Source organism: Anopheles marshallii, chromosome X, assembly GCF_943734725.1.
Source record: "Anopheles marshallii chromosome X, idAnoMarsDA_429_01, whole genome shotgun sequence".
Lineage (NCBI taxonomy): Eukaryota > Metazoa > Arthropoda > Insecta > Diptera > Culicidae > Anopheles > Anopheles marshallii.
In genome coordinates, this window is record NC_071325.1 from 311,855 (window position 1) to 334,899 (window position 23,045).

Here is a 23,045-nt window from a genome sequence, read left to right on the forward strand (position 1 = left end):
AATTATTAAAATCGACATACTAAAGATTGTTTTGTGCTCATAAGTAGACGTAATTTCATCCTCCAAACTGGACGCCTCACCGTGTGCAGCGAAGCTGTGCTGTCGGTCGCGACGAACGCACGCACCACCGGTTTTCTGTAGCAGCACCAGGTTTGTGTCCCAGCCGATATTCAAATTCAGCACCGGAACCGCAGCGACTTTGCATGCATCATGCGTTCTACGCTGCAAGCCAAATAAAGTCACATTACGCTCGCACACCGGGGAACCGTTCTCATAATTTGTTTACCGATAATTTTCATCTCGATAAGCCGCCACGATCCCGATAAACTCTCGCTTCCGGTAAGCCGGCGGTGTGCGGGTTATGGGTCGAATACAAATCAAAGCGCGTTTTTGTATGTGTGTGCTAGAACACAAATTAGGTACCGGGGGTAGATCGGCATCCATTCGACGAATTCGTCAGTGTTGCCGGAGCTGCTGTCAGCGGGCATGGTTTGAAACATATTGGGAATTTAGAACGCGGACCGGCATGTGCCTTCGAGGGAGTTGTTTTTCTTGTATGATACACTGGCCAGTGCATTGCAGTCTGTTTCTATTGAGCATGATCTAATTTGTTTGTGTGCACCAAATTGTCCCAATAGTCATTTAATTTCTTTCGGATTTAACCGTCAAAATTCGGCCACTCGCCACCCAACTTGACAGGACTTGGTTGTGTGACTTTAAATAGTAGTTTCCTAATGCTAATTGTTTTATTAATATTACTTAAATCCATTAACGAAAATGTGACATATTGCAATACCGAAAACAAAACAAAGTGATGCCAGAATTTGACACCTGTCAAATTCACTGTACTGCTTACTATATATATATTTTATATATCTAAAAAAAATATATATATATATATTTTATATATATCTTAACAATGGTTGCAATCGTTGCCAGCACACACTCATATAAATTCATTCTATACCTTTGGAATGGTTCAAATCCCCCATTTTAAATCAGACATTTTGCTAGTCCGGTACAATCTGCGTTCAACACCCCGGACATACCCAAACCCAACATACAGGGATATTAGGGACCATGCTTCCGTATCACGCCGTGAAATCAACACGACGTGAAACCCCAACGCGTACGTACTGGAACCAGATAAACGAACCCATAAAACCACTGAATAATGCATCCCGTGTGATTAGGAGGAACGGTGGCCAACATCATTCAGCGGCTCAGGAGCGGGCAGTGTTTGCAGCTTAACCGAGACACCACGTGAAACTATCGCGGTCGAGATAGTGCACACCCTTTAAGCCACTACCATTAAAAAGGGTACAGATAATTTACCGATAATCGTGGGATTTTTGAAAGCAAAAATACGCTAGGCAAAGTTCAAACAACGGTTTCGGTATACATTCGCCAACCACTGGCAATTTAAAAAAACACACACCCTCTAAAAGCAACCGCGTTCCGGGATGGTGTCCGTGCGGGAGAAGTATATTGGACGGAACCACATTCGTCCCAGGAACGGATGGGGTCATCTTCAGGAACATCGTGTGTGAGCTTTGTATGCTTTGCAAGGATGCGTCCTCCATCTTTTGGTTGGCCTTTTGCAGAGTTGCTTTCTACAGTCATTCCACGAAATCGTCAAATCTCGAATTTCCTTGAACCCATCGTTTATATTTCGTATTAAAGAATTAAATAATCCAATTCAATTCAAATGTTAGCCAAAAACAATGTATGTAATAATTAAATGTAACACGTTTTCAAAATTTTTTTAAAAATTACGTATCAAACAACTATACAATACTAACTATACTATATACTATACAAAATAAGTATACTATATATATATATATATATAACTATGTTAACTATACCACGTAGCTCGAGTATCGCGTAACTCGGGAAGAGACTGTATTTTAAATTTTTGTTTTTAAATTTTTGCAATGTGCGAATACATAAAACAAACTCAACCCCAATCCTGAGACTCTAACCCGGGCATCCCGTCCCCGGGCGTATTTCGACAGAGTCTTCCATCTTTGCCGGTTACGCTTCGAGGTTGGGGTTTTGTTTTCGCCACTCGTCCATTTCATTTTATTTCATCTTTTCGAGTTCTGTTGACTTACGGCAACAAACATGCAGTCAAACAGCGAGTCGAGTAAATAAACGAGCAAACAAAACTCGACTACCGTGGAGGATGCTTTTCGGAGAAGACGCGGTTAGCGAAGGGGCTGAAAGTCAATATCATCCACAACAAAAGGAAGGAAAACCCGTAGACATACACACATTCATTCGCTCTACTCTTATCAAGTCTAATGGGTACACAACAATGGCTAACGCAAACTGTACCGCATGGAGAATCCTTGAAGTTTGGCTTTGGACCTAGCAGCACCTCGCGCACTTTCCAAAACATCTGAGTAGGTCAGTTCGTGTTCTAGTGTCAACACATGAAGCATACACTGGTCACATGATTGGTACGGCAAAAAAGCAACACCTTGAACTAAGCGGCATTTGTCAACCTGTTTTTACTTTTTCTTTGAAACAGGCGGACATCCTCTGCTTAGTGCAATCGAGCAACATTTCGGCTTGTTGGTCTACAATAAACTCAACGCTGTATTACGGTTAGTAGCGCTGAGCCAACAAGTGAGCGCTCATTGTAACTCATAGCAGAGAAAGTGCTTCACCTGTAATATATATCCTGAATCAGTAATGTAAAAAAATGACTTCAGTAGCTAAATATTGTAACATTTGGAGTTTTCACATAAAGTTTGTTTATCTCAATTATTTTTTTGCATCATATCAACCTTGTAGATGTTGATAAAAAACACCGACCTTTTTAATTATTATTTATACAAGTCTATTGCACTAATTCTTTGACCTAATGTACCTTTTTATATCATGAAGAGCGGTCAGGATGTATTACTCAATGAAAAACGGTATTACCGTGTGATTACGGTTACACAAATGTTTCAGTGAAATAACCATATTACAAGAAGCAAATGACTTGTGAACGTAAAGTTCACGTTAGTCATAATAAATAAACGACGATGTAACAATCTCGGGAGGCATGTTCATCCCCAAAATAGTAAATTATGCACTAAGATGTCCGGTGTCATAAAATTAAGAGCCATTTATTGCAATACCACATTACACCGGGGACACTACATTAACACCTTCGTTTTACACCGTTTCAAAAGCACATAAAATGCTATCTTCAAACCGGTAAACCATTTTATGGTTATACTAAATTGCAATCCATATTACTTACATTCACTCAAACAGCTACTTGAGAGTGGGGGAATATTTTTATGGGAATCTAACCAACAGTAGATTTTGTTGTTAATTTTGGAGTCCTTTGTGAACTTGAGATCTCAGGGAAATAACTCAGAGATCATAGTTATATGAGTTGTGACCCGCAAAATAAATGAACCTAACACTCCATTGATCAATCTAAAATCTAGTCGGATCAATAAAGTAATCTCGTCTAAATGTTCAAGCAAAGATATAACTTCGAGTAACACTGTGCTTTTGTATAGTCGCCCAGTTGACGGTCATAATCAGACCAAAAGGTAACAAAGATTAGCAATAAAAAACCCCATCTAATACACGCACGACAATACAATCGCAAAAATATACATTTCAAAATCGCAACAACGATTTTACCTGTATAGACACCCCGAAGTGGGCTTAACATTTCATTACATTCATCACATTTTTATTGTGAAAGGACAGACTGGACTCGCGATGGCATGGGGATATCAATAAGGAATTCTACACCGCACGAACGCCGGTAGGTCACGTCCCGGAGATCAAGAAAACAATACTACATCGTGCCCTTTGTCCATACTCAGACACAATTTGGTTTTTGCAAGGTTGCATAGACTATCAAAGCTCAGTGTCGGCTTATAAACCGGTACCATAGCCACCGGTTCACAGTCATTGTTGGTCCTGCGTATGGCAAAATTGGCACGCAAATTGTCCGTGAGCGTACCAACGCACCAATCACGATCATTTAATGCTTCCCTACGCTGCCCAACACGTTACGTAAAGACGTGGTTACGTTCCTTCGTGCTCTGCAAGGACCAACCAATTCCTGACTGTCCAAAAAATTTATCATCGTTCGGAAACAATTTACCCGGGTGGTAAACCAACGTAATGGAGCTTTAGAGTTATTAATATGTTTTATTAAAGGACACATTTTTCAAGTTTTACAGTCTTGTTTGTTTTCCCATCGACACAGCAGGGCCGCTTTTAGTCGTGCTCCACCGGGAGATGTTCCCATACTAGAAGGACTGTTATGTGTTTTTTGGTGTATTGGTATGTTTTTCTATACATGTTGTTGCCCATTGTCCGTTGACCTTAGCAGACGACAATATGGCGTGGTTTAAATTTTTCATACCACCGCTATTCACACCAAGGAAATGGTCCAGGACGTCGTAGAGAGGCTTAAAATATGGGTTTCACTGTTTCGCTGCGGCGTGCTCGTACGATTCTACCAGGACGACATCAAGCGAATAGGTAAGGTTATTGCCGTATCGACAGGAAAAGATATTTTACAACGTTTTCTTAAACATGTAAGTTAACGAGAGCAGAAGAAACCGACGCTAGTCGGTCGGACTGTTGGAGACAGCAACGAGATAAGCAACGAGAATAATAATTTACAATATGTTGAGTTAATTGTGTTTCTTGTTGTTTATGTCTATCATTCTCATACTTTGTTTCTCACTATTGCACAGCTGTGGAACTATTTGTAATTTACCTATGAAAAGAAATTATATGAAATTACCACTCCGCACCCGACGCTTTGAGTCCATTGAGATAATCAAGAAGAATTCGATGAAGGAACTAAAGGCGATCTCTTCAAACGACTACAAGAAAAGTATCGATGACTGGGGAAAAATAGCAAATGTATAATATGGGACTATTAAAACTTACAATTTCTTGAATTTTTCTTAACCAATTCTCAGTTTTTTTGTGGCAGAAACAAACCTTTAAAAGATGTAGAAATAATCTCCAAGAATGTTGATTGAAATTTCAGAATACGATAGTTCCAATGTACTTTAATATTCCTTGACATAAATCCGAATATCGCATGCATTTGAGTTTGGTCTAATACACCGAAAATCTCCAACCAAATCTTATTCGAATCTACACAAAGTATTACTTACTAACACTATCATTCTGAGTTCCAACTCCCAATGCAGCTTACTTTACAGCAAAAGAATTTTCCAAAACACCTGACACACATGTTATAGTTTTGTTACACCATGCTTCAGAGCATTTTGCTACTGAACAATTCGATATTTGATTATTCAATCTGTCCCGAACCCATCAACCAATGCACACCCATCAATCGTACCGTTGTGCCGTACGATACAACATCATTCTTTCGCTTCATTTCCATTGATGCTCCGAGTGACTTTATAGCCAGGTCCCGATAACTTCATCTCACTGCAATTTACGCAATCTGCGAATATAGTTGCATGTTGTGGAATGTGTGGTGTCTGTATTTACTGTTTCCATGGAGCTTGATGTGCGTTTCCATCTCACCTAAAAAAAAACAATCAACAACTAAACAACAAATTTTTTATCACAAAGATTTAAGTGCGCGCCAACATCGTCCGGGAGGTAAGCATTCGGGGAATATGTGCGAAGGTGTGCCGACTGGAGACATAAAAATTGTAATCATATAAATCCTTTTTGCGCACGTGTGCGCTTTTTGTGTTTGCCGGTGAATAGTAGAACGGTACCGTGTAACGTCATCATATACACGTTGAGTTGGTAAGCGCGCGACACGTGGGTTTCGTCCAGTGGACGGTACAAAAGGTGGCATAAAAACCGGAATGCATCACAAAACAAGACAACCCACGCAATTCATTACCCGTCCAAAAAGGGGGCTGGGGGGGAAGGGGGTGGGTGAGGAAGGAGTAGTGAGGAGGATAAATCGTAACGATAACAGCAAAAAGTCTTTACCCTTGGAGGTGTGGAAACCGAGTGTGCAAAAAAAAGCAACACAACAACGTAGAGACGGTCCATCGTGTCCAAATCGGCCACATATGTGAGGCTGCCCATGGTTTGAAGCAGTTCATCTTCTACCCAGTTCATCGCACGTAGCGAACCATCATGGAGATTGAAAAGAGACGCTCCGAGCGTGTTGTAAAGAGCCATTTCACCTTACCCGGAGCCAGTTTTCATGCTTCCTCTTTGCGCCCGTTAGCGTACGCTCGATGAAAGTGAAATGGCCGCAAGCCAGGCCCCGGAATGTCACGAAAACCTATTAACGTCTGTCGTCTGCAAAAAAAAAACACACACACACACACTACGAGAAAAATAAACAGGAAACGGGGACCCGGGTAATATGACGAAGAAAGGCCTGAGAAGCAAACCACTTTCAATTTTTCGTTCACCTTTATAGCTTCACTTTCGCTCGTCGCGTTACTAGAGAAGAAAAAGTGAAACAACACGCCATGTATTGGGACGGCACACGCGTTTGTAACAGGGGTTCGTGATCGTGTCAGATTTTGCGGGTTTTAACCGTATAGGTTCGCAACTTGGTCACTTTGCTTCGCGATTAGTAGGCCGTGAAGAGCGTACGGTAGAGTGATCTTAAGGGGAATATCAGCCATTATTCTAAGGCCTATGTAGAACGAACAACTTCATTTGTCACTGATGGTGTCTCTATGGTATTACGTCATTCCATTTACCCTCGTGTGTCAATATGTAGGAAGGAGGAGAGGCTTATAGGTGCAGCTCATAAATTATGAATAGTAGTTATACTCATTTTTGACAACTGATGCCTGGGAGGGAGAGGGTCATAAAGGACATAAACCATGGATGATTCATGAATCCCTTAGGATTTATGAATCTTTGAAATGGAGATTTAGATTCATACATTTAGTTCATTCGCATACACATAAATCTGAATCAAATTCATCCAACACTAATCATCACCATTGCCTATAATAAGCGACTTTTTAAGTATTTGAAGTATGAAAATATTCTGATCGTCATGCAACCATTTTGAACCGCATACTAGTAGGTATCTGCTAGTATCTGTATCCCCAGATTTTTTTCAAGATTTATTAATACCCAGTATGGATCTAATGTTCAAAACGAGCACAGCATACTCCACTTGATAATCAGTTTTGCTTTACTGATACGACCGATGTCTTCACGTTCTGCTGTCACAAATTTAGCTCCCTATCAAGTTGATAGAGCCAGATGTAGTGGGTAACACCCAGCAAATGCGTTCCCGTTCCCCGTTCCCGCCAAAACCGTCCGATCCGAACGAAAGCGAAAGTTGTCCGAAACGGAGCACCAATGCGAAAAGTCAAAACATTCCCCAAACCCCGTTTTTTAACGAGCGGAGAAAGCGCTCCGACACGAGAGCCGTCGTTGGTGACCTTTTCGATGTCCAATGCTCTTTTTTCCGCTCTTCCGTCCTGCTTACGTGCGCTTCCACCTCGAGGAACAGGTTCGGTACAGGATGGGCACAAAAGGGGCACAATCGTGTAGACACCAGCGGGAAGCAAATTATGAAAACGAACGTAGAAAAAGAGATTCAAGAAAACAAGGTTATGTGTTTCATCGCATATGTGATGCAATTTTGCGTGTCTGCTCGATCGTGTACAACGATAGTAAAAATATGGATATCAACTGAAGGAAAAAATATGAAAACAAAAGGGCATTAAGAAAAAGCATCCGTACCGGTGCACAGTAAGTAAACCCTCACAAAGTTAACGAGTTTTTTATTTTATTTTTTTAACATTTACAAAACTAACTCTTCATTGTGGTATCCCGCGATGACCCAACCATGCCTTTGAAATAGCCTTTATATGTTTTAGACCCCACGAATAAGAACGAAACAGTTTGATGGCAGAAGTTAAACGATTGATGATCGTTTGCTATGCCATCAAGGGTTAATACGCGCCAAGGCTGCAGAGTGATGATAAGGAGCCTGGTTCGCTGGTGATAGCCTTTCCACATATCTTTCCTCCCTTCATTATAGTGCAATCAGTTTTCTCTTCCTTTCTGGGAGGCAAATAACTATATTACATCATAGAACTCTTGAACCACGTTCGCTAATGAAACCGAACATCACCAAAACGGAATCCGAAGCAGCGGCATCAAACAAAAGGCCGCAGGACGGTGTGTACGACCGAAACAACAAAGCGAGTTGGTCGTTAAGCACAGACATTGGGACACACTCTTTCTTTTGTAATCTTTCGCATTTAACCATCCTCCTGAGATGCTTGGCCTCTTATTAGCTTATTATCTTGGCCAAGATATCGTACAGAATCGAAAGCACACACAATTCGATTGACATTGTTTTTGACTGGGTTTTAGTGCATGCCTTTACTGTCACGTGGATTTCATTGCCTCAGTATGCTGGTAAAGCTGGCAAAAGAAGCCAATTCCATTGTAAGATGCGTTTTGTTTATACTTTTTAAGTCAAAGAAAGCCAGAAATCGCGAGCCTATGGACCCCTGGAGGTTTTTGTGCCGACAAAAAAAGATAAAAAAGACTAACGTTTTTTGCAAAGACCCGCAATCATGTCACCAGATATTTCAGATATTCAATAACCTTAAGAATATACGCGACGAACTCACAACCACATCATCTATTCGTCACGCACCTTCCAAAAACCCTAAAGACACCTATTTTCGTCACTAATTTGCATCGCCCAGCTCAGTTGGTGTTTTATTTTTAAAAAATCACTCGTAGGTGTCGTAAGCCTCCGGAGATGCCATTTCCAGTCTACCGGCCTGCAGTTGGGTTAGGACACCGGCGAAGTAGCCCGATATGCCCAGCACAGCGTTGCCTGAGAGCGCAAGGTCTCTCCACAGCAGGAAAAATCCCCTTCCGCCCCATTATATCCATCGTGCAGCTACGGGCAGTAGCGCCGAGTATTTCGGGTTTGGAAGCATTTTGGGGATCCAAAAAATCGATGCATTCGAGGGATTTTGGGTTTCGGCCGCGCATTTGCATAAATAGTAAACAACACCAATCACACGAAAAACCACCTCGTAGCATTAGCATAATTTATTCCGGAGGGTTCTTCATTGTGTGTGTATGTTTTTTTTTCTTTGGATTTTGGGTGTAGGATGGTGGAAAAGGGGAAAAAAGGTGTAGCTCACCTCCACAACTTCCACAACCGTTGCCTGACTCCGGTCCGGCCGATTTTCACCGTAAACGAGACATTTTCGCCACGCAACACACCAGCTGCTTCGTAGTGAATGGCTTCTGCCATTTTTTTAGGGAAAACCGTTGCCAAAAAAAGAAGACAGACATGTACAGAGAGTGTCAAATAGCATACATGAGTGTGTACGGTAGAGAGCGTGAAGGACGTCAGTTGATCGCCAACGAAGCGCCACCTTCTGCAGCTCAATCGCTCTCACCGTTTTTTGCGGCTGGGGAGGAAGGTTAGGAAATTATTTATATCACTTCTATTATCTAATCCCCCATTTCTCCCAGATACAGGCTAGCTTTTGTACAGACACTGGCGAGTGGGATGCTTGCCGTTTTCGCTCACCAGTCCCAGGCCTTCATTCTTCGTGACGTTATCTGGTTGCTGAGCGTCTGCCCTGGCAATTGTGCAACGCTATCAGCGTTGTGCAACGGAATTGCCTACCCGCAAGGCGCACCCTGGAAAGAAGCGATAAAAGTTTAACCGGTACAGTGAAAGTTGCAGCGAGTGCATAACTGCATGGTGAGGGAATGGAGAACACCGGTACGTCGTGCAAGGGTGAAACATTCCAACCTTCGGCACGCCACTTTGGTGTTGGGGAGGTGGCGTTCGTTAGAAGGTGTTTGGGAAATTTGGGACAGTTTGAACGAACGATTGGAGAGTCTTTAGTTTAGTTTTTTTTTGTCCTGTAGGTGTTTGAATCTTTAATCCTGAAAACCCCTCCGCTAGACATCCGCAAAGCGCAAGCGGAAGTGTGGTAAACTTTTTAATTAGCTTTTCCGATGCTAAACCTGTTCCGAGATCTTACGGCCAGACTCCCAAAACGATATCCGGTAAGCAATAGCTAGACATCCTGCATAGCTAGAAGAAGTTACAGTGGAACCTTGGTCTCGAATAGTTGGCCAAGCTTGGCCTTGTCTTACGATATCGGCCCTGGGATCTTGATTGCTACCGTTTGGGCTCGACAAGATTATCGGCCATCCGGAGGAGAACAATAATTTGGTGCACATCTAGCGCCTGTTCCTGGAGCTGGGACTTCCTTCCTAGACTACAAGGCCTTAACAGACCTTGGGTCGAAAGTCGCATGTGTCACTGTCGTGTATTGGGGAACAAACATTGAGGTTAATATCTCTTACTTTACCTTATTTTTTGCTTCCTCCTACTATCAGTTTTGTAATCCCGGCCTCCATCTTCCCGTGTGCGTTTATCTCTTGCTAACATCTAAATCTATCCATTCTACATGGCGCACAGTTGTTCCATTTGAATACACGCTGTGCGCTCTGGTACTAATACTCTACTTTTTCTCCTTTTCACACTCCACCCGCTACTTTCAGCCCAGCAAAACAAGGAGGAGAAGGAGTTCAAGTGTCCTATCGAACAAGGCAACGGTAACTTCGCCGACCCGGTCACATGCCGTCGATTTTATCAGGTACGTACGAAATGAAGCTCGACACGACCCATCCACCAGACCTGGCTAGACAAACCTAGGTTTTGGTGAGCTCCCTGTTTTTTCTTTATCAAGGCACATAGCAAACAACGAAAAGACACCAACCGGGCCCACTTATAAAATGAAAACAACAGCAATCTCCTGTGCGGGATGTTTGCAGGCAGCTTAACGATGATAGTGATGCTCCGGTAATCGACGTGTTTGAATCTTCTGGCGGGTTCGGTAACCGCTGCTGGCGGCGTAGCCTTAATTAAGCTACAGACGAAATCTACCGCTGGCGCGCCTCTGTACGTTGTGGCCTATTCACTCGGCATGTCTGACAAGGTCGTCCAGGAACCGCGAAATAAGACATAAGCTGTGCTCTTTTGTTCTCCCCGCGCTTCCACACATTCGCGCCGTCACAGCGACTGAAAGCACCCCAGAGGTGGCGAAGCATCGCAACGCCACGATGCTTCCCCACACGTCCTTCGCTCGAGGTTCAGGTTGGCAACGCGAAAGCCAACCAACAAAAGTGGGTAATCATTATCTGCCAACGCGTCAGTAAGCGCTTGGAAACGTTATTGTCAAGCAGGTCTCCTTGGAACGGCCAGTTGGACAGGTTTCTTTTGTTTCATCCAAAACTAGGGATATCCAGTTTGCATCTATCTTTCTTTATTATTATTATTATCATTATTTTTTGGAGTAGGCTTCTTCGCCCAGACACACCAATCATCGGTTTGTAGAGTCAAGCATAACATCATTGACCAGCTTCGGTGTTAGCGATTGCACCACCGGAAACCGGATCGGGTGTGTCAGCAGAATGAATGTCTCAAACCGGGTGGCGTCTGCTGTATTGCCATTTAGCACGAGACAGTGGTAAATGGATCCATGGTCAGCGTGATTCAGCCACTTCTCGTGCCAATTTCGTGATCGATCAAATTATCGATATGTCCAAAACTATAAGCCGAATAGGGAAAAAACGGGGAATATTTTGGAATTTAGATGTCTGGTGCGTTTCATCTGCGGAGACGTAAGCAGAAATGTCCCTGTTGCCAAATCAGTCCAGTTAATTTGCGAAGAAATTAGTGAAAGAAGTATAATAAACAAACTATCCATAAAGCACACACACTTCACACCTCAGTGCCCTGTTACCTTGGATATTCGCCAAAGGCGACAACAACTGCGAAAAATAAATGATATATACCAAGACAAGTGCGATAATGTCTCTGACCTAACAGGCGGCGATGTACAAGTTGCAGATTTGTTCCTGTTAAACCAATCGCACCGCGAAAAACAGTACTCGCAACGTAACCGGAACAGGTAACGCACCGCAACGCCCTTGAACGGGCGATGCGTTGCAAATGTAATCAACATAAATTCCACCGTCTGATCTCCAACCCTCTGGCGGTGCGGCTAAGATACCAGCCTGAAATCTTTACCCCAAGCCCAAAATACGGCTTCCGTAGCCAAAGCGCTCGGCACAATCTGGAAAATACACCGTAGGCCTTTACTTTCCAACAGAAGCCTCGAAAAAAAAGAGAGATACAAAACACTGGAATAGCAGAAGACACAAAGTTAGCCCCCACCACGAAAATACGTATCGCAATTACGCGGACACCGTCACCGAGGACGTGCCCAAGACGAGCAGGAAATAACCAAAGAAGCAGCTACCCAAACAACAACGAAAAAAAAGCAACAACGGAAATGCCTATTATATTCGTATATTATCGTCACCCATGTCTCTTCCCATACTGCCGGTACTGTTGACCGGTTTTTGGGATGCTCCAGTGGTGCACGATGGTGGTGCCCTCTGCCGTGAAACACTTTCGTCACGGAACGTACGCTCCTTCGCCCACAATTTGCCCGGCAGCAGGGGCAAGAATGATAATAATTACATTCAGCAAACTTTTATTACTATTCGCGTACTTTTCTTGCGTGCCGTAGGAGTGTGCAGCATGTCCTTCACTTTTTTTCGTTGTTGACTTCTGTGTACACAGGAGACTAGCAATAGCAACCCAGAAAAAATACACGATAACCGTTTATTTTTTTATTCACCCCAAAAGAAGAGGATGTTGTTGGTGGTTATTACCTTTTTCTTTAAAGTTTTCTTTTCACAAAATTTGCACACAATCTGTGAGGGGGTTTGTGTGATCCCGTACAACCCATCCAAACATTGGAGTTCTGTTCATTGTGTGCTTGTGTGTGTGTGCTTTTTTTTTTTGTTAGTATGATAGAAATTATCCAGAACATATTTTTATGCTTGAGGATTTGGGATTAAAGAATATTTTAACTTGCTGCGTGTCTTGTGGACATTTTGTTTTTCTTAATTGTACAACTCTGCTCTGGTTTGACCTCTTTCCATACATGACGAGTCTGGAGAGGCAGCTGATGCTGAAGCAGCGAAAGAAATTGGATAACTATTTCGGGGTGTTTCGTAACGACCTACCGTAGTCGACTACCCCAGGATTTCAGAAAGCTTACTGCCGGGTCAATTTCAGTATGTGAGCAGTGGCAAGTTGGACTTTGGGACTAGCAAGAGAAGTAGAGAGCGAAAAAAGCGCATATCACGATAGTCACCATCGTTTCTTTTATCCTTTACCGTGCCAACCTGGCCCCTGGACGGTAGAACCGGATCTAGCTAGGTTTTCTTGTGCCACTCGAGGCAATATTTGGATTTGCAGTGCCAGCGGGAATGGAAAATACTATGCTCCAAGTATTAAAGATAACCATAAACTTGGCCCAACTGTATTCACTAGCCGACACGCTGGACGTTTGTTTCGTGTATCTTTCCCCATCAAATTCCCTTTTTGTCTATATTTTTTTTTGCTATTATTGTTTTCCCCATGTTCTTCTCAAACGTTTCATCTCGATCCGAATCGGTATAACGCTCGAAAGGCAACGACATTTTAACGTTGCCAACAGGCAGGCTGTGTGACTTCCGGAGACAAAATTCTATCTTCCCCGTTTCGGACTATAGTGCTCAGGAACTCACACAAGTGAAACCAATTACCTTTACCGGTGTGCAGTGTCCGGCGATTAAATAACGAATCTAAGTAGTTGATTTACAGCCCATTCGTCGGTTGATTGTATGACCGCTGGTATCCCAGACGGGGAAACGGTTGCGATACCTCGAATACGTATGGGAGAGCGTGAGTACTCTGTCGTAGACGGTAGACACTATGGTATACTGTGTAAGTCAATGTTCAGCCAGGGCGCTTAGTATAATGCCCATTTCCTCTGTGGGTAGAGTAAACCAGAGAAAACAGAGACAAAAGAACCAAACAAACTACAAACGATAACGATTATCGTGGATGTTCTAGGAACTCTAGAAGCATTTTTGACTAGTTGGACGATGATGGTGAATAGAAACATCAGGGAGGATGGTAGCTATGTGAAGCATAAAATTTCATATCCGGTTCTAGTTTCGTACTCAAAAAAGTAGAAAAGTAAAACATGCCAAAGGCACTCGCCAGCAGAAGCTGTCGGCATCCATTTTGGCATGATGTTCCAGCGATACCCAAGCGCCCTATCCGCAGTAACACAATTACTCACTTACACCCGCTTACTGATGTGTCTATTTATCTTTCTGCCCATTCCAACCGATTCCCTCACAGTGCGTTGATGGATTTCCGTACCTAAATCGCTGTCCATCCGGTCTGTACTTCGATGACATACAGAAGTACTGCACTTTCAAGGCGGAGGCAAAATGTGGTCCACTAGCGTCAAGTAAGTGACGATTCCCGGGTGCTAAATACAATTTCCTACCGTTTCCACTGCTTCTCCGGTTTTAATTTTTACTTTACTACTTTTACTTCTTTCTCTATCTCTATCTTTGTCATACTCGGTGTCGACTACCCGACATGACTGGCAACATACAGCACCGACAGCGACAACCGAATCGCCGATCGATCTGGCAAAGAAGTGCAACCCGGCCGAGTGTGAACTGCCGTACTGCTATTGCAACAAGGATGGTACCCTGATCCCAAAAGGTCTCGACCCAGAAGAGGTAGGTTGCATACTTTTTTATTCTCCCTCCACCCTTCCCACCACCCCCCCCCCCCCCTCCTTCTCTCTTTTTCTTTCTTTTCCTCTCCTCTCTCTGTCTTTCTGTCTTTCTCTTTCTTTCTCTCTCCCTCATTATACCACAACAATAGTTTTGCTTTTGTACCAATTTTGGAGTGTCAGCTACATAAAGCTGCATACATGGAGCAGCATGAAACCTACTAGCTGTGATCCGGCACCATAGAACCCATGCCCCTGACTTGTCCTTTTATTCCAATCTTTCACTTCCGGTTGCATTTTCGCCGCTTGTAAAATAGCCAACACGATCTCTACGCGGCCAGTTGTGGAAGCGAAAGGCAAACAGCAGCAACAGCAAGCTGGTGCGATGTTATCTAGCATGGATTACAGGATCAATATGGCCGACAGACCGCATATGGTGCGGGATATCTCTTTTTTGGAGGCTAAAAATGATGGCAGTGCTCGTTTGACCATTTGGCAACCGGCTCGACCGTGTTGGTAACCGTGCAATAAGGACTTAAAAAGAAGCAGACCGTAACTGTACCACGGAAGCACTCCAATCGGAAGAGAAATATCAACGGATTTTATCACTGGCTGCACAGACGATGGCTTCATTACACATATGGTGGCAAACAACACACAACGCGGTACATCCTTATCAGTTCCACCTGCACCGAACATGCATCGAACATCGAAAAGAAGCAGCAATCTGTTCCTTCATCTACGCTTCGTGTGGGTTCAATATTCGTTGCTTCCGTCGTTAGTCCTTGGCAGCAAAGCGGAGGGAGGGTGATGTACTGAAAACGCGCAACACCCATGCCACCGCGATGACAACGGCTGATAACTTTTGCCCGTGCGGTACTCTGCGAAGTAGTACGCGAGTACTGATTATCGACTCGTTTACATCAAGCGCAAACCGGTACCGGGCCGCCAACAGTTTACTTTCCGTTCTCCACAAATTTCTCACTGGCAGCGTGTCCTAACAATATCACAATTTCGCGAGAGTTCCGGTTTGCTTGTTGCAGGTGGCATGAGCTCCAGCACCTGAAGCCATCGATATCACAGCAGGCTCTTATCATATGCGGTCATCTCGCATGGCTTGTACAGCTATTATTTCTACCTACTATCCAATCCCACCCTATTAACCGCACAATATTGCTGAAATCTGTTCTTACGCTTACAGACGCCCCAGATCATTCTGCTCACCTTCGACGGTGCCGTCAATCTGAACAACTACGAACACTACCGGAAAGTGTTTAACGGTAAGCGGAAAAACCCGAACGGTTGTGACATCAAGGGTACCTTCTTCATCTCGCACGAGTACAGGTACGTAGAAATCTTGATGTGCATTTCATTATTCTAGAAGGTTTATTAGGGATGTCTAACACAAGTATACCCCCTCCAAAACCAAAAAAAAATCTCCAAGATATCAGATTGCATACATCCATTTCCGATAGTTTTGCATAAATGGGGAAAAAAACTACCCAAAAATACCAGCTGTTGCAAAATTGTAACAGAGTTCCGACATCCGGTTTTGTCGCACGTTATCGCCGGGACCGGCGCCATGTTGAATCGCAATGTAACATGGGTCACTATGTTTCGATTTAGTCCCGCGTTTCCGGGCACCATTGGCGCTCTGGCAATTAGATGCTCCAAGTGATTGGCAGAACACCGTGAAAGCAGTGCTGTTTCAAAAAGGAGGAGTACGAGCTTTTAATTTTCCCATTCGGAGTGTTAAATGCTCCAGATTCTACGGGATATTAATGGGGGAAAGATGTACTGTACAGATTCGTCTAGAACTCGCCACTGAAATCGGGTATCTCCGCCAGTTCACCCACCGCTTTAGGTAATTTAGCTAATGTTTCTACCAGAGGTGACAACTCACACCACTAGCCGAGAGTATGCCGGACGCCAACCGAGAAATTATGTTCCTGGATAGTATGTAGGATATCGCTTGAACCCTGCTTTTAACAAATTCTAACATTGAAACTATACACACACAAATTCGGCTACAAAAAACCCACACCAAAGACACATTACTTAGCGGTAAGTGCAAATTTTGGCCGATTTTTCTTCATCATCATCACCATGCCGCACTTTTGCTGGAATGGGCAGCAGAGACAAATTCCTGATCCCCAAAATGCGCGAATGCAAAACACATCAGCAATAGATACGGTAATCCTTCCGGGCGAACCCAGGGAAGACAAAAAAAAAACAGCCAACAGTGGTTGTAAAAGCAACGGGTAAGGCGGGCACCCGGGTCGGGAAAAGGATATCCAGCTGATGATACTTCGCCGGTGGGAAATGGACGGGAAAAGTGCAAACTGCGAGCTTTCATCCCACGTAGACAGGGGCTTTAGAATTGGCGGCGGGAACATTACTTCACCATTAAAAATGAAAAATTGTGCAATAAATTCTTCCAGTGACTTCTTTTTTCCCACCTTCGTGTCGGGATCCATACCCAGAGTTTTTTTATGCAAGCTTTTCTATCACCTTTTCCATGATAGCAGCTCCTTCAAATAACGGACGTTTGAACGTACCAGCTCCAAACGGTGTAACCGTACAGCACAGAGGATTGGTTTGGAAAAACACGGAATAGAAATTGTCTTTGAAAGAACCTAACCGTTACTCGCCGTCTCGCCAGCTTTCGTCTGTACCTGTGCCATACAACTTTTTACCGTGCCGTGCAACATACCTTTCATCTCGCTGGCCTTTCTTCGGTTAGAAGCCACAGAAGGATCCCGAGACCAGTTCCATCCAAACCTGTTCCATTTTGTAGGTTCAATTTTCGTCCATCATCGCACGAGCAGTTTTTGCCCGCAGTTTGCTCCCGTTGTGTGTCTGAGTTTTTTTTTTTTTGTTTCATTCCCACAAGCACAACCAAACCCCTTCGTTGAGTTGTGTTCACCTTTATCCTTTTACTGTCGTGTGCATCTCCGGTTAGCACGCCCTCCGCTTTTTTTCCTAGACCATTTCCGTTCTCGCATTAAATGGTGCTTCAATGCGTTTTAGCATCCCGCACATTCTGGCCATCGCGGCAATCGAGATGCATCTGCATACAGTGCGGCACGGTCTCCTCAAGGTCTGCCCGGCGGTTGGTTGGCAGAAATCCCAAATCCCATACCCCATCCCACCCAGTTGCCCGTTCGGGGTTTGCGGAACGTCATAATCAATTTTTATGATTACATTTTTTCACGCCGTGACAGAAATTGATGGGAAATTTCATTACATCTAATCGAAACGATGCGCCGGCTCGTGGTGCCTCGTCCGTGTATTCCCACATATTACCATGCGGGTACACACACGTGCAGAAAAGGGGAGGATTAACGTATCCTTTTTGCTTTTTGGACGCGATATAGAGGTACGTTCTGTGTGGCGTTCGGTGAACAGCACATGATGGATGGCACGAAAAGCCCACCAGGCTATCTATTACTTTATGGTAGCCTTCAATAGGAAGACCTAGAGTACGACGTGGATCAAAATACGAGGAAAAACTAATCTTGAGCTCTGTGTGATATGTTATCCGACCTGCTAGGGGCATCAATGTATCTTCTCCGATATTAGGCATAATTAGGCTACGGTGAAGAGCTGCTTGATGAGATTTTACTAAAAGACTTTAATCCTACCGGCGATCTCAGGATGTCCAGAAAACCTCCCATACGCGAATGAGATGAGTTGTAGCACTTGAACTTTTTTTTAAATATTTCCAAAATATTAGCAATGTCTTATTCCTGTTAAGATAATGAGTGCATGATTCCATTCCAGGTCATGGTACACAAGTAAGCCTTCTTCGGCTTTCCGAATTTATAACCGTTCGCACCATGGACAATTCATTGTTGGACTGCAAACGCGTTTTTCTAGTTACTCGTCCACTATTTTGAAGCATCTCAATTCACGACATAAACTCGCTTCTATCCTACCACCCATGACTCTCAATAAAACGTACGCTTACTCTGCGTCAGATATTCTATCAGATCTATCCTGCTCCGTCACATGTCCTATGACTTCTCTGACCTCTTATAATCGATGGCTCTATGTTCTAGCCTTGTAAGACTTAGTTTCCTAGTCACCTTGCCCTCCCACCCTGATTCTAAGAATTGAACGAGTGCAAAAAGCATTTTCGCTAGCTTTTTTTCAATGCAATTGTATCCTTGATAAATATCCAGGATAAAGCAATACGGCCTGACCATACTTGAATTAAAAAAAATATATCCAGGATATTGATAAGAACGTCTCCAAACTTCTTTTACACTTTCATGACATCTTTGTCCGAATGTTTCCTTCTGCCTTGAAGCAACTATCAACAGATCCAGACGCTCGCCAACGATGGACACGAAATCGCCGTCGAAACCATCTCCCTCCAGATGGGTCTCCAAGATAAGGGCTACGAGGAGTGGGTCGGTGAGATGATCGGCATGCGTTCGATTCTGAAGCACTTCTCCAACGTGACGGCTAACGAAATCAATGGTATGCGAGCACCATTCCTGAAGCCGGGCCGTAACACACAGTACAAGGTGATCGAGGACTTTGGCTTCATCTACGATAGCTCGATCAGTGTACCGCCGAGCCCGATACCGGTGTGGCCGTACACGCTTGATTATAAGATACCGCACGAATGTAAGAGCGGCACCTGTCCGACGAAATCGTTCCCGGGTATCTGGGAAGTGCCGCTTAATGCGCACTTTGTCGAGAGTTACGAAGGAGGCCATTGCCCCTACATGGACCAATGCGTGCTGCACAATCACGATGCGGAGGAGGTATTTGCATGGCTACAGGAAGACTTCGAACGATACTACTACCAGAACAAGGCACCGTACATGATGCCGTTCCACACGAACTGGTTCCAGATTAAGGAACTCGAGCGTGGCCTGCATAAGTTCCTGGACTGGACGCAAACGATGTAAGGTGTTTCAATATCCTGCACTGTTGCAGATGCTAAATATGATTTCACCGTTACTATATCTCACCCATTATCTATTTTCACACATTTTTCACAAGGCCGGACGTATGGTTCGTGACGATCACGCAGGCACTCACCTGGATAACGGACCCGAAGACGAACAAGCAGCTCGGCGGGTACGAACCGTGGAACTGCAAGAACAAAAACACCCAGACACCGAAACCGTGCAACATCTCGAACAAGTGTGCGCTCGCGTTCAAGGAACCGACGTCAAACATCAGCGATACCCGCTACATGGAGACCTGTTTCGATTGCCCAGCCGTCTATCCCTGGCTCGGTGATTCGCACGGTTCCGGCATCCCTGGTCGCGACAACTACATCGATCAGTCGGAGGGTGGCGGCGGTAGTGCCGGACGCGACCAAGCCGATGACGAGGAGCAGAAATAAACCCCGTACAGGTCAGCGGCGGGTCCTTTGGTCCCTATTTTTAGATGTAACGTTTTTCATTTAATATTCGAGCTTGCAAACCGGGGTTTGGAATATTCCTGCGCTACAACGGAGAGACATTTCGCCCCGGATCGGAAGCATGCGTGAGTGCACGCTGATTTACAGCATCACAGAATAGTGTGGGAAAGAGCATTCGGTACAGTTTGACCAAGAGAGTACCAACGTTCCGTCATCCAGCCGATCTATCCAGATAGTGGTACAGTGTTTTCAAAAGCGGAATGTAACCACCATCTATAACTCCTCTCACCGGGCACGCTTTAGAAACCCATGGAACCGGCAAAAGTGCGTGTCCCCGAATATTTATGGTTGAGACCTCTGATACCTACGAACGTTGAATAAACTCACACAAAAATGTAAAAGCGTTGACTTTCTTTTTCAAAATTTGATGTAGCAGTAGAAAGAATGTAGAAAGAGTGTACTAGCTCTCACCAGTTACCCAATGACCCCCCCCCTCCCCCATCCACATAAACAGAGGAGGCGTGGTAGGCCCAAATTCATATGGAGTGATAGCTTTGATGCCGCCCTCGCCAGAAAGGCCGGTATAATAGATTGGCAGACGAAGACGTACGACCGCGAGCGGTATAGAGGACTCCTGCTGTAGGCCAAGACCGCGAAGCGGTTGTAACGCCGGATAAGTAAACTCTTGTTACAACATACGACTAATTATAGCCACTCAACTATTCGAAATATCAAACAAATATATAAAATCTGCCGATGGCAGTCTTCAGTTCAGATTGGGTTTCAAAATATAAGACGACGTATAATTTTTTGTTCATGTTTTTCATCCATTCTTTTACTGGATAATTATTACAGAAATGTTAGAAACAGTTAAAATTGATATTAAAAAGAAGTTGTGAAAATACCAACTGTAGATAATGGAGAATTGATTATTGTATAATTTCCTGAATACACTCCAATTGCTTGTAATACCTTGTTTGATTTCTGCGAGGCTCATTTGGATTCTTTCACTAATAAAAAAACATTTAATACATAGTTATTCATAAGTCTTTTGCGAACCGATGACTGGAACTTAACTGGGGTTGGAATACATTAATTAAACTCCTAAGCTTATCACAGATTATGGGACTGAGGGTATATAAGAAGCGATTCGTATAATCCCTAAAGAGTATCAAGAACTCATAGCGATTACTATGTTGAAAAAATACGCAGCAAGGTATTTTCACATGCTGTCTATTTACATTTTGGAATCAAATATTTGTCCCAATTTCATTAGAAGTGGAATTCATTTATTAATAGACTCATTTTGTACGAGCTTAACAGTCTGTTTCATACCTTACAATGTCCTCTGCCCTATGAGCGATGGATTCACTTCTGAATGCATCCTAAAATGAAACATACAATACATTAAAACTAAAACAACGGTTAATTCCTGAAATAAACAATCATGTTACCTATTAAGTCCTTCCGAAGGTTATGATGATAGAATTGATTGTTTGTGTAATCAAGTTTTTTCGGATATTGTTGATGTACAAAGTTTCACTAAACAATGCATGTACATTATGTTACACAAAGATTAATTTAATAACGCTTCAATTTTTGCCACAGATAAGGAAACCAATTTGCAATCTCAACGTAGAATTTTTCACCAGGTTCATTAGCATAGAATGTTCAATAAAGACGGTTTAATGTTGGAATTTTGAAAGTTGATAGTAGTTATACAGATGTCCTTGACGATGTTGGGCCAGTTTAACAAAAAAAAAATAACAGATGTGTATCCCACCACCACAACGCGGTAGAAGTTTCGGGAACCTGCACAACCCATTCTTCGAGACGCATCCGCCTGTATGGTAGCGAAGGTTTAGGATGCGTCCGTCATATGTAGGAGTATCCCTACGAGCTGCACATGTTCACACAGTAATGTAGAAGAGGAACGGTGCCAAATGCTAACCAATTATCAGCGTTTTGGCACTTTACCGTGCTCATCCACCACCCGGTACGGTACAGTCGGACAGTGTCATCGGTCGGCCGATCGGTCGCCGACGAGGGCCACCACCGGGTGGACCACCGCCACCACCACTACCGCCACCTGGACCGCGGCTTGTATCGCGGCCATCAGATCCGCCACCCTGGAAATCCAGCATCGTGCGGAAGCTACAATAAAATAAAACACAAGCAAACCGTATAATTCACACAAAATAGATATCGAAACACACACAATTATATACTTACAACATCACCAGGAAGTTAAAGAACCCCATTATGAGGCCCTTTATGCGATCTACTCCCCATGGTTGGGCTTCCTGCACTGCGCCGTCTATAAACAGAATATTTAAACGAATGAAACGACATGTTCCATCGATCAGCTGGGAAAGCAAGCTATACTTACTTCTTGAAATGTACACCATTTTCAAGAAACGGGCTAAAAATTACTGTTTCTTCCAAGTTTAACTGCGTATTTCGCTGCTTTCTTTATTTTGCCTCGAAGTACGACATGACAAACTAAATTACAGCTGAGCCAAGGTGAAAGAACACGTCGCACGTCAACCGTGCGTTTATGCGTGCAGAGTTAAGTACTTTAATAAGAAATGTATCGATTTCAGTGGTAAATATTGTTGAATTTACCTTTTTATGCAAATGTTTGATTTAATTAATGTTATGCATGAATCAATAGCTAACGGTGTGACATATAGCTACGTTGCTCGATTTTAATGTAACAATACATAATTTTCCTACCTCAGTGAGGGAAACACAAACCCTCTCTCACTGCTAAACATATTAATGATCATCTGCATCAATTTCAAACAACATCGGAAAAAAATTTAACAAATATTTGACTTATTTCACTTAAAATGAGTTACATTAGTTTGCTATGTACTCATTTAATGCCTAAAACTATGCACAGAGCACAATAGTCCGTTGATTAAACAAATAAATGCAACGCTTTATGAGGAAGTCGTGCATGAGTCGTATTTTAATGCCTTTGCTTCAAAGCGTAAATATACACAATGTATAGAACAAAAGCATTAGTCCACCAACTACCGTGTGCTGTTTGC

The 23,045-nt window shown here is 43.4% G+C and overlaps 2 protein-coding genes across 2 annotated transcripts; one reads left to right on the plus strand and one right to left on the minus strand.

Annotated features, from left to right (window-relative positions):
* The first annotated feature begins 9,708 nt into the window (after positions 1–9,708).
* On the plus strand, positions 9,709–19,971 carry LOC128708310 (chitin deacetylase 1). Its single transcript, XM_053803321.1, has 7 exons — positions 9,709–9,721; positions 10,513–10,607; positions 14,219–14,330; positions 14,483–14,610; positions 15,808–15,950; positions 18,919–19,524; positions 19,623–19,971. Exons 1-7 carry the CDS (start codon positions 9,709–9,711, stop codon positions 19,969–19,971), a joined length of 1,446 nt encoding a protein of 481 aa, XP_053659296.1.
* Positions 19,972–21,971: 2,000 nt separating this feature from the next.
* On the minus strand, positions 21,972–22,417 carry LOC128712129 (glycine-rich selenoprotein-like). The gene is made up of 3 exons (XM_053807028.1): positions 22,379–22,417; positions 22,222–22,306; positions 21,972–22,143 (listed from the first exon to the last, which is right to left on the minus strand). Exons 1-3 carry the CDS (start codon positions 22,395–22,397, stop codon positions 21,972–21,974), a joined length of 276 nt encoding a protein of 91 aa, XP_053663003.1. The 5' UTR covers positions 22,398–22,417.
* Positions 22,418–23,045: the final 628 nt, after the last annotated feature.

What these genes read in the sequence shown, in the direction of transcription:
- LOC128712129 (XM_053807028.1), bottom strand. An exon ending in TTTAACTTCCTGGTGATGTT is followed by an intron (nt 22,144 to 22,221) that starts GTAAGTATATAA and finishes ATTTTATTGTAG; the next exon opens with CTTCCGCACGATGCTGGATT.
- LOC128708310 (XM_053803321.1), top strand. An exon ending in ATGTGGTCCACTAGCGTCAA is followed by an intron (nt 14,331 to 14,482) that starts GTAAGTGACGAT and finishes GGCAACATACAG; the next exon opens with CACCGACAGCGACAACCGAA. An exon ending in TTCATCTCGCACGAGTACAG is followed by an intron (nt 15,951 to 18,918) that starts GTACGTAGAAAT and finishes TCTGCCTTGAAG; the next exon opens with CAACTATCAACAGATCCAGA.